Source organism: Orycteropus afer, unplaced genomic scaffold (assembly GCF_000298275.1).
Source record: "Orycteropus afer afer isolate SDZICR_OR568_19922 unplaced genomic scaffold, OryAfe1.0 scaffold00049, whole genome shotgun sequence".
NCBI classification, from domain to species: domain Eukaryota; kingdom Metazoa; phylum Chordata; class Mammalia; order Tubulidentata; family Orycteropodidae; genus Orycteropus; species Orycteropus afer.
The window spans coordinates 1,276,187-1,287,392 of record NW_006921636.1 but is presented as its reverse complement, the minus strand read 5'-3'; the positions used below and the strand labels follow the sequence as shown (position 1 = coordinate 1,287,392).

The following is an 11,206-nucleotide window of genomic DNA, read 5'->3' as shown; positions in this document are numbered from 1 at the left end:
CTCAGTGGTGATGGGTTTAGGCTTTTTTGGATTGTCTCTCCCTAGAATGCCGTTTCCCACCTTCTCTGGCTTGCATCCTGCAAAAGCCAGCTCAAATCCCATCAAATTTTATAAGCATTATCTCATTTAATCCTTACAGCCAACTTGTGGTGGGGAACTGGTTACTTACATTTTGCAGATTGGGAAACTGAGGCTGAGAGAGGTTCAGCACACAGCTAGTGCGCGGAAGGCTGGGGCTCAAACCCAAGACTGTGGAATACTACTGTCTATGCTCATCCCTGTGCCCTTCTTGAGATATTACTTAAAACCTGGGTGAGGGAGCAAGGAGTCAGGGCCTGGGGGGAGGGCATATGAAGAGTGGGGAGAAGGGGAAGTCTCCTGAATTCTCCAAACTGCCTGCTTTTCCCTCTGCACTTTGTAGCTGTGACTCAAAGCTCCCTAAACATCCCTCTATCCACAGAGACCCTGGAAAGCTGGCCCGGCTGCAAACCTCATTAATTTTGTTGTCCTGTTTCATTATTTCCGCAGGTTTCATTAGCTTCTTTTGAAAGGCACTCCGGACCCTCTGCCAGTCTTCTCCTTCCCTGGGAAGAGAAGCAGAGTCTTAGCTCCAGCAAATGGCAAAGTACAGGGAGGGGCAGAGACACTCCCAGCTTTGTGACATCATCAGCCGTGCAACCAAACGGAAAGCCAAGAGTGCCAAGGATACCGGCAAAACCTGACTTTGGGGCTGGTTTGACCAGGCAGGGGGAAATCCACCTTTCTTCCCAGATTGTACCGAGAAGGTGAAGTCGGATCATTCCGATTCAGGGCTTTTGAAGTGCCCTGGCAGGGATGAGGCTGGAAGACTGGAAGCTTGAGTTACAGGAGTAAGAGTGGGCATGTACCCAGCCCCTCACCAGCAACCTAGGGCTGTGAGTTCAAACCTTGTCTTCCTTCAACCCATTGGCTTGGACTTCATGTGCACAAAATACCTCAAGTTTAGAATTCTGTCCACTGCTTCCCAATAACAAACACTGAGGTTCATGGCTTTGTAAAACATGTTACCATCAAGCCCCTTTATTCATGTACCCTGTGACTGACCACGCAGGCCACCATGCACCATACCTTCGTGTTTTTAAACTCCAGTAAGTACAAGTGAAAAATTCTACCATTAGCTACGGCAACTTAGGGGTAAACAAAGTGTTCACTTGTCAAATGCACACAGTTAAAAACAGGAATCACACCCTATTGTGGGTTTGTCTTTCTATGAAACGCAGTCTTGGCTCCCTCCCATTCCCACCTTTCCAATTACACCCAGGAAACAGGTGCCCCGCGAGAAAGTCAAAACCAAAAGAAATCAATTTCTGGCTTAGGAGCTTCCAAGAGCCCAGCCCTGGGAGTGTCAGGGAATTTTCAGGGATATTTTTTGTGTGGAAGATGAGTGTCTGGAAGGACTTCAGAACCTCACTGCGCCCAGGAGTCCCAGCACAATGTGAACACCCCTGTGTTGGCATTTCTTTGATGGAAGGACGTGGCCCTGCCCAGTTGCCACAGAGAACGCAGGTGTTTGGGGCGCCGCACAGCCCTCCCCTTCTCTCTCTAGTCGGTGCAAAGCTCCGGAACTGCACCGCTGAGGGCTTTGGTATTCGCTCTTGCTCAGGAAGGTTCGGACCCCAGGGAATCCCAAACTCCTACCCCTTCCCAATTTCCCGGGACATCAGGCCCTGCCGCCTCTCCCCACTCACAAGATCAGCAGTCCGTAGGCCTCGTTGCGATAGTCGCGATAGGCTTTCCACGGTTTGATCTCCAGCCGCTGAGGGTACGCGCTCTCATTGCGGTACAGCGCCTCCAGCAGGCACGGCGAGCCCAGGTGCACCGAGTCGAAGGAACCCAACTTCATGCGGAAAATCTTGCCGTACTTCTTGTGGTACTCCGCCTGCAGCAGGCAGGGCACAGCGCGGAGTTGGAGCGCATCCTCCGCCGCCGCCAGAGCTCTGCTCCCTCCGCCCGCCCCCTTCCTCCCCTGAGAGCGGACCGCCGCAGCCTTGGCAGCAGAGCGCACAGTGCGCCCTGGCTACGCGTCGCGGGGAGAGCTTGGAGCGCGGCTGGGAGAGCGGGGCAAAAAGGGGAGAGGGAATTCGGGCGCGGCGAGGCGTTTACCAGCGTGTTGTGCTGTTTCTTGAGCCCTCCTTTCCAGAGAATCTCCAGCAGGCTGCCCAGCAGCGGCCAGTTGGCGGGGCCAGGCAGGGCAGTCGCGTCCTGCGCTTTGCCACGAGCCACCAGTGGGCAGATGGGCACGTCCCGCGGCGGAGGGGGCGGGCACGCAGTTGATGTGACTGGTCTAGGGGGCTGCCCGAGGCTGCGCAACAGCTGCAGGAAGGCGGCCAGGGGGCTCTTGCTGACAGGGGAAGTCATAGCAGCAGGGAGACCCGGTGGGTGGGAAGGTGCAAGGACTGGGCAGGGCTACGTTGCTAAAAAGATGCTGGTGAGATTGGAGGGCGTTCGATTCTGCGACGAAAGAGGCAAATGGGGTGCACAGGTGTGGTTGGAGAGGGGGAAGGAGAGGCAGTAGCAGAGCGGGAGGGAGTCGATAAGGGTGTTGGACGCTGCTCTGAGAGGCACGCTCCGGGCGCGGCACGCAGGACTCCGGGGCTGCGGGAGGGCACCAGCCGGGCCAGTGCCCTCTGGAAGGGGAGAGGAAGGGATGTGGGGCCGCCTGTCCGTCTGCACGTCTGACTTCTAGGGTCTGGAGCCGCGGTGTCACGGAGGGTAGAAGAGATGCGGCGGGGCCTGCGCTTAGCTCCTGTCCCTCTCCTTGCGCCCATGCTCAGGGACTATGTATTTATAGAACCAGGACAGGCTCAGGGTGGCCAATGAGAGCGCTGAGTGGGGCGGAGTGGGCCCGGGCTGGCCAGGCCACCAGGGGCGCGGGACAGGGAGGGGATGGTAGAAAGGGATGGAGTCAGCGAGGTGAGCGAGGGCATCCGCGCCTCGGTGACCGGTGCGCTGCAGTCCGGCAGGAGCGCGCGGACTCCACCCCCGAGATAACCCCCGGAGGCGCGCGGCGCAGCAAGTTCACTGGGTGTGCGCCGCGGCCGCCCCGCCCATGGCCGGCGGCAGGAGCCGGAGGTGGCGGCCGCACAGCTCTGCGCTTCAATTCTCCGCGGGGTGGCGAGGTCTCCGGGTGCAGGCCACCGACAGCTGGCCTCGTGGGGAGCCTTTTTGGCCAGCCTGGGCTGAGCTGTCCTTGGAAGAAGGTTAACCACCTGCACCTCTCGGTGGGGAGGATTTGAGACGTAATTAAATGCTTTAAAAGACAGATTTCATCTTCTTGTCTTAACCTGGGCAAGAAGGGCCGGTTGTGTTTGCAGCGTTGCTTCCGTGAGGAAGATCAGATAAATGAGTGTGTGCAGAGTGGCCACGAGGGGGCTTTGTCCGTCGCGCTCATTTATGGTCGCCGTCGTAATGGGAGCAGGAGTTGTTACCGATTTGGTAGTTAAAATGCGTGGCTTGCGTCGCAGTGCTAACGTGAGGCTGGGTACCGCCTCCTTGTCCGCCAGCCCCCTCCTCTTCTTAGTTCCTACTTCCTTGTACAAAGGCTAGACTGACGAAGCTCCAAGTCACAGCCCTCCATGCACCCCCACTGCCTACAAAGTCCACCCTAAGCCCGCTCTCGAGTGTGTGCACGTGCCCCGGAGCAGGTGCTGCAAGAACAGGACTCACTTGCTAATCCAGGGAGGTTGGAGTTTTGTACTGATTGTTTTAAAGTGGTTCATACTTGTTCATTCTGGCCCCACACAAAAACTACCGCCTTTCGGGGCCCAACTGAAGGACGACGTTGTTTCCTTTCTCAGTCTTTCAATCCCATGACTGGGTCATTTTGACCATGTTGTTGTTGTTGTTGTTATGTGTTGTCAAGTCGGACCCGACTCATAGCGACCCCTTCTTGGTTTTCCGAGGCAGTATCACTACGGAAGTAGATTGCCCCATCTTCCTTCCGAGGACTGGCTGGTGGGTTTGAACCACCAACCTTCTGGTTAGCAGTCGAGTGCCTTAGGCACTACTCCACCAGAGGTCCTATTTTGACTATGTTGTTGCTGTTGTTGTTGTTGTTGTTGTTATGTGCCGTCGAGTCGGCCCCGACTCATAGCGACCCCTCCTTGGGTTTTCGAGGCAGTATCACTACGGAAGTAGGATTGCCCAACCTTCCTTCCGAGGAGTGGCTGGTGGGTTTGAACCGCCAGCCGTCTGGTTAGCAGGCAAGTGACTTAGCCACTATGCTACCAGAGCTCCTCATTGTTACAGAGGTAATGTAGAAGACACTTTAAAGCAGTTGTTGTTGTTGTTGTTGTTATGTGCCGTCGAGTCGGCCCCGACTCATAGCGACCCCTCCTTGGGTTTTCGAGGCAGTATCACTACGGAAGTAGGATTGCCCAACCTTCCTTCCGAGGAGTGGCTGGTGGGTTTGAACCGCCAGCCGTCTGGTTAGCAGGCAAGTGACTTAGCCACTATGCTACCAGAGCTCCTCATTTTGACTGTAATGCTGTCAAATCCTTCCCTGCTCAGTCTCTCATAAATTTTGTTGTTGTTTTGCCTCAGTGTCAGGTTACTATTATTTTTATAATTCGTTTTATTATGTTGTTGTTAATCTACACAGCAGAGCCTGCACCAATTCAACAGTTTCTACAGGGACAGCTGGGCAACACTGATTGGATTCCTCAAGTCCTGCATTCATTCTCATCCTCTTTTCTAGATGTTCCTCCACCATTAACATAACCTCACTGCCCCCTAAGCTTTCTATCTAACGTTTCAAATTCTCAATTTGATCCCGTATACCAAACACCACACTGTCATTGGGGAGCTCTGCACGTCTGACTTCTAGGGTCTGAAGCCGCGGTGTCACGGAGGGTAGATGAGATGTGGCGGGGCCTGCACTTAGCTCCTGTCCCTCTTCAGGGACGCGGGACGACGGGGAGGGGATGGTAGAAAGGGATGGAGTCAGCGAGGTGAGCGAGGGCATCCGTGCCTCGGTGACCCGAGGTGAGCGAGGGCATCCGCGCCTTGGTGACTGACCCGTGCGCTGCAGTCCCGCAGGAGAGCGCGGACTCTTCCCCGGAGATAACCCCCTGAGGCGCGCGGTGCAGCGAGTTCACTGGGTGTGGGCCGCGGCCGCCCCGCCCATGGCCGGCAGCAGCAGAATGAAATACTGCCCAATCCTGTGCCAGCCTCACAATCTTTACTATACCTGAGCCCATCATTGCAGCCACTGTCAGTCCATCTCATTGAGGGCCTTCTCCTTTTTCGTTGACCCTCTGCTTTAGCAAGGGTGACATCCTTCTCCAGGGACTGGTCCCTTCTGACAACATGACAAAAGTATGTGAGATGAAGTCTGGCCATTCTCACTTCCAAGGAGCATTCTGGCTTCACTTCCTCCAGGACAGATCTGTTAGTTCTTTTAGCAGTCCATGGTACTTTCAGCATTCTTCACCAGCACCACAACTCAAAAGCATCGACTCTTCTTCGTCTTCCTTATTCATTGTCCAGCTCTCACATGCATAGGAGGCAACTGGAAATACCATGGCTTCTGTCAGGCACAGTGACCCAATAGGACAGAGTATAACTCTTTGTGGAAGCAGATGGCCTCATCTTTCTCCTGTGCGGTGGCTGGTGGATTCCGTCTGTGGACGTTTTGGTCAGCAGCCCAACTCTTTAACTACTGTGCCACCAGGGCTCCTCTGATCCCATATAAGTTCTTCAAAGAGCACAGTGCTCAGGCAGACATTCTTTACCAGTTAAGCTAAACTCTTGTTTGGTTTTAAAAAGACCTGAGGGGCTATTTTTGCTTTAAAGCTTAAAGATGATCTGGGGCAATAGTGTCAAAGGTTCATCCGGCCTCCATGGCTCCAGAATGCCTGGATTCCATGAGAATTTTAAATTCTCATATGCACTTTTCCCCTTTTGATCTGGAATCTTCTATAGAATCTCTGATGAAAATCTTCAGTAAGGGTAGATAGGCACCATCCCATTCTTCTGGTCTCCTGACAAAGGAGACACTTGTTCCTGGGGGTGTTACCAACACACTCCATTTCTTCCCCCTGTTCCTTATGCTCCTCCTTCCTCTGTTGCTCCAGGTGACAAGAGACCAACCATCTGGCCTTGGATGGCCGCTTGCAAGCTTTTATGACCCCAGGCACTGTGTGACCAACTAGGAGTAGAAGAGAAGCACTCAAGTTGTTATTAGGTCAATTAACTGGGCTGTCCCATGATACCATGACCCTAAACCTCCAAACCAGGGAACCGAATCCCATGAGGTGTTTGGGTGGACGAAAGCGGCCTCAGCAGCTACTCTCTGCTGTCGTTGTTGTGAATGTGTCCACCCCACAACTTGCACCAATTCAACTTCTTACAGCTGGACAACTTATTGACAGCACTTACAGTAATCAGCTGTGCAAACCTGCCCTTAATCAATGCAATTTTTCCATCATTATAAAGTGAAACTAAGTCTACAAGCAATAACCCCCATTTTTCCTCCACCCGCCACCCCTGATAACAACTAATAAACTTTGGTCTTTATATATTTTCTCTTATAAACTTTTAGTTTCTTTCTCAAAAACCTTTTGCAGTTCAACCTGAGTTGTTCTTTCAGATTTATTTTGAGAGGTTAATGACTTTTTCTGTTAATTAAATATTAGCTATTTGCTGATGCATTTGTATTTATTACATTGTTGCTGTTGTTGTTGTTTTGTGCCATCTGTAATGCAGAGCTGCCGAGACAGCAGGACACGGAGTTGTTTCAGAGAAGCAGTTTATTAGTGCTCCCGGGCGAGGTTCTCGGGCTCTAGCATCAAGGCCAGAGAAGTCGCACCCCCGGGCAGGGGGGGGGGTAGATTCTTATAGACACAGAGAGGACCTAATTGGGAACACTAAGGAAGTGGCGGGGTCCAATTAGCTGTTGGCACAGGTCTGCACCTAATTAGCATGAGGGGCTTCACAGGAGGAAGTTTGTCATCACGTGGGACTTTCCAGCCTGGGTGGGTTCTGCCACCTTGGTTGTCTTATCAGGCTGTCTCATCAGGGCCTGACACCTGGAGGAAGCTGCCAACTGAAATGGTGGTGGCTTGGCTTTACTTCGGCCTAACACCGTCAAGTCGGCCCCGACTCATAGCAACCCCTCCTTGGGTTTCCGAGGCAGTATCACTACAGAAGTAGGATTCGCCAACCTTCCTTCTGAGAAGTGGCTGGTGGGTTTGAACCACAGCCTTCTGGTTAGCAGTCAAGTGCCTTAGGCACTATGCTACCAGAGCTCCTATATATTACATAGTACCTATATATTTATTCTGTATATAATATTCTGTATATAATATATAATGTATATAATACATACATAATATGTACATTTAATTCACACTACCTTTTTATCGTTGTTACCTACCATTGAGTTGGCCCTGGACTAATGGCAACTCCATATACAACAGGATTGGATCTTTGTGAGCCAAAGGGTTTGAATCGGCTGATCTTCAGAAGTACATCACAGGCCTTTCTTCCCACTCTGTCTTAGTCTGGAAGCGCCGCTGAAACCTGTTCAGTATCATAGCAACATGCAAGCTTCCACAAACAGATGGGGGGGCACTATGCAAGGAGTGCATTGGTTGGGATTTGAACCTGGGCCTCCTGCATGGAAGATGAAAATTCTACCACTGAACTACCCCTGCCCTCACATCTTATATACAACAAATTGTATAATCTGAGAAGCTGGACGATATTTTATATACAATAAGTTATATAATCTGAGAAAATGGACTATACGAAGAAGAACACAGCGTCAGGATTGGTTGTTGTTGTTGTTTGTCATTGAGTCAGATCCGACTTATAGTGACCCCTCCTTGGGTTTCCGAGACCGTATCACTACAGGAGTAGATTGCTCAACCTTCCTTCCAAGATCAGGATTGGAGGAAGACTCATTAACAACCTACGATATGCAGATGACACAACCTTCCTTGTTGAAAGTGAAGAGGACTTGAAGCACTTACTGATGAAGATTAAAGACTACAGCCTTCAGTATGGATTACACCTTAACAAAAAGAAACCAAAAATCCTCACAAATGGACCAATAAGCACCATCATGATAAAGGAGAAAATACTGAAGTTGTTAAGGATTTCATTTTACTTGGATCTACAATTAACACCTCATGGAAGCAGCAGTCCAGAAATCAACCAATGTATTGCATTGGGCAAATCTGCTGCCAAAGACCTCTTTAAAGTGTTAGAAAGCAAAGATGTCACTTTGAGGACTAAGGTGAGCCTGACTCAAGCCATGGTATTTTTAATCATCTCATATGCATGTGAAAGGAGCTCTGGTGGTGCAGTGGTTAAAACATCTAGATGCTAACCAAAAGGTTGGGTCTTCAAACCCACCAGCCTCTCCATGAGAGAAAAGTGAAGCAGTCTGCTTCCTTAAAGGCTGATAGCCTTGGAAACCCTATGGGGTGGGTTTACGCTGTCCTATGGGGTTGTTATGAGTCAATTCAATGGCAGTGGGTTTTTGGTCATGTGCATGTGAAAGCTGGACATTGAATAAGGAAGACTGAAGAAGAATTGATGCCTTTGAATTATGGTGTTGTCAAAGAATATTGAGTATACCATGGACTGCCAGAAGAAAGAACAAATCTGTCTTGGAAGAAATAGTCAGAATGCTCCTTAGAAGTAAGGATGGTGAGACTTCATTTTACATATTTTGGGCATGTTATCAGGAGCTCTGGTAGCATAGTGGCTAAAGCACTTGACTGCTAACCAGAAGGCTGGCGGTTCAAACCCACCAGCCACTCCTCGGAAGGAAGGTTGGGCAATCCTACTTCCGTAGTGATACTGCCTTGGAAACCCAAGGAGGGGTCGCTATGAGTCGGGGCCGACTCGACGGCACACAAAAACAACAACAACAACAACATCAGGAGGGAATAGTTCCTGAAGGACATCACGCTTGGTCATGTAAAGGATCAGCAAAAACGGGGAAGAGTCTTAATGAGGTAGATTGATACAGTGGCTGCAACGATGGGCTCAAACACAGCAATGACTGAGAATGGATTACGACAGGGCAATGTTTCATTCTGTTGTACCTAGGGTCACTATGAGTCAGAACCAACTCAACGGCACCTAACAACAACCAGCCCTTACACCAAACAACCACAGGTGACATAGTGTGTGTGTGTGTGTGTGTGTGTGTGTGAAGAGAACATGTAGAGCCTTAGGTGGAGGAGTTGGTAGGAGGGCAATGGATGGCATCTCCTTACTGGAAAGTACAAAACCCTTTCAGATATAAGGTCCTTGGGTGGCAGAAATGGTTTGCACTTGACTATTAACCTAAAGGTTGGTGGATCCAATGGCATCATGGAAGAGAAGCCTGACAACCAGCTTCCATAAAGATTACAGCCAAGGAAACCCTACAGAGCAATTCTATTCTGCAACCAGGGGTCACCGTGACTTGGAATGGACTGGATGGCAATGGGTTTGGATTTTGTTCTAACATAGTTTTGGTGTCCGCGGGTGGTACATTTAATGCTCTTGGCTGTTAAAGGAAATGATGGAGGTTCAAGTGCATCCAGAGGCACCTCAGAGTAACACTTCTACTTCTACATCTAAAAAATCAGCAGTTGAAAGACTGAAGGAGCATAGTTCTTCTCTGACAGATGAGATCACCATGAGTGGGAATCAGCTCCACAGCAATTGGTTTTAATACAGTCTTGTGCTTAAACGAGAAGTCCTTGATGACCACACATGGTTAAGTGTTTGGCTACTAACTGAAAGGCCAAGAGTTCAAATCATCCCAGAAGTGCCTTGGAAGAAAGGTCTGGCCATCTGCTCCCTCAGGGTCACCAAAGCAAAAACCCAAACCCATGGCCATCGAGTTGACTCCCATTGGGTTTCCATGGTGAGATTTATGGAAGTAGATTGCCCCATCGTCTTTCCCAGAGCTGCTGGTGTGTTTGAACCACCAACCTTCTGGTTAGTAGTCAAATGCCTTAGGCATTGCACCACCTGAGCTCCTTTCTATAAAGATTATAGCTATTGAAAACCCTACGGAGCACAGGTCTACTCTGGTAAACATGGGATTGCCATGAGTCAGAACTGATTTGATGGCAACTGGTTTATTGTTTGTTTTCTGATGCTTGTTGTTGTTATGTGCCATTGAGTCGGACCCGACTCATAACGACCCCTCCTTGGGTTTCCGAGGCAGTATCACTACGGAAGTAGATTGCCCCAACTTCCTTCTGAGGAGTGGCTGGTGGGTTTGAGCTGCCAGCCTCTGGTTAGCAGCCAAATGCCTTAGGTACTATGCTACCAGAGCTCCCTTTTGATGCTTAGTAGTTTTTAAAATAAATATGGGCATGAGTCCTGGATCTGCTTTGTGTTTGTGGACACTTGACCAGTTTATTTTCCACATCCGTCAGGTGAATGCTGTTACAACTAACCTCACAGTGAGGCCCAGGCCTCAAAGAAACAAGAATTACAGCCAATCTCATGGGGCAATGACACACAGAGGGCTCAGCACAGAGAAAATTCCTGTTGACATTGAGTCAATTCTTGCTCATAGAAACCCTATAGAACAGAATAGAACTGCCCCATAGGGTTCCCAAGGCAGTACTCTTTATGGAAGCAGCCTGCCACATCTTTCTCCAGCAGAGCAGCTGATGGGTTCTGCTGCCCAACATTTAACCATTGTGCCACCAGGCTCCTCATTAGCACAGAAACGAAAAATCAAACCAAACCCACTGCTGTCAAGTCAAAATATCAGCTCACAACATTATTGTATTGCATGCCTTAGATTTTTCAAACTTCATAGAAGGGCAGCAACTCAGATGTCAATTACTGTAGTTTGTGTTCAACTTCATAGTTGTAATTTCTACTCTGGAAACTGTATAATTGAGTAAAGAAATACTTGTGATTTCAAATCCCAGCTCAGCCACTTAGCAGCTAGGGAACCCAGGGACAAATTACTTATCTCTCTGTCTGATGATGACAAGTCATTGAAAGTCCTTGTCGTATACAGTGAACCAAGGACAGCTGGAGCTCAAGGACCGATTTGGTTTTTTTGGGTCTCGCAAGTTTTCGCCTTTGCCAGGATTCAGTCTTTTTTTTTTTTTATTAGGATTTGGGTGAAGATTTACAGAGTAAATTCACTTTTCATACAGCAGTTCACATGTACTTTGTCTCATGTCATTGACCAAAA

At 49.7% G+C, this 11,206-nt stretch overlaps 1 protein-coding gene across 1 annotated transcript in view; it reads right to left on the bottom strand.

Annotated features, from left to right (window-relative positions):
• LOC103194881 (1,25-dihydroxyvitamin D(3) 24-hydroxylase, mitochondrial) overlaps positions 1 to 2,397 on the bottom strand; it is a 19,901-nt gene extending 17,504 nt beyond the window's left edge. Inside the window, exons 1-3 of the mRNA XM_042780624.1 lie at positions 2,143 to 2,397; positions 1,728 to 1,918; positions 465 to 584 (exon numbers count right to left, since the gene is read on the bottom strand). Coding sequence (XP_042636558.1) covers positions 465 to 584; positions 1,728 to 1,918; positions 2,143 to 2,397 — 566 coding nt within the window. The remainder of the gene's footprint in view (positions 1 to 464; positions 585 to 1,727; positions 1,919 to 2,142) is intronic.
• Between the last annotated feature and the right edge of the window lie 8,809 nt (positions 2,398 to 11,206).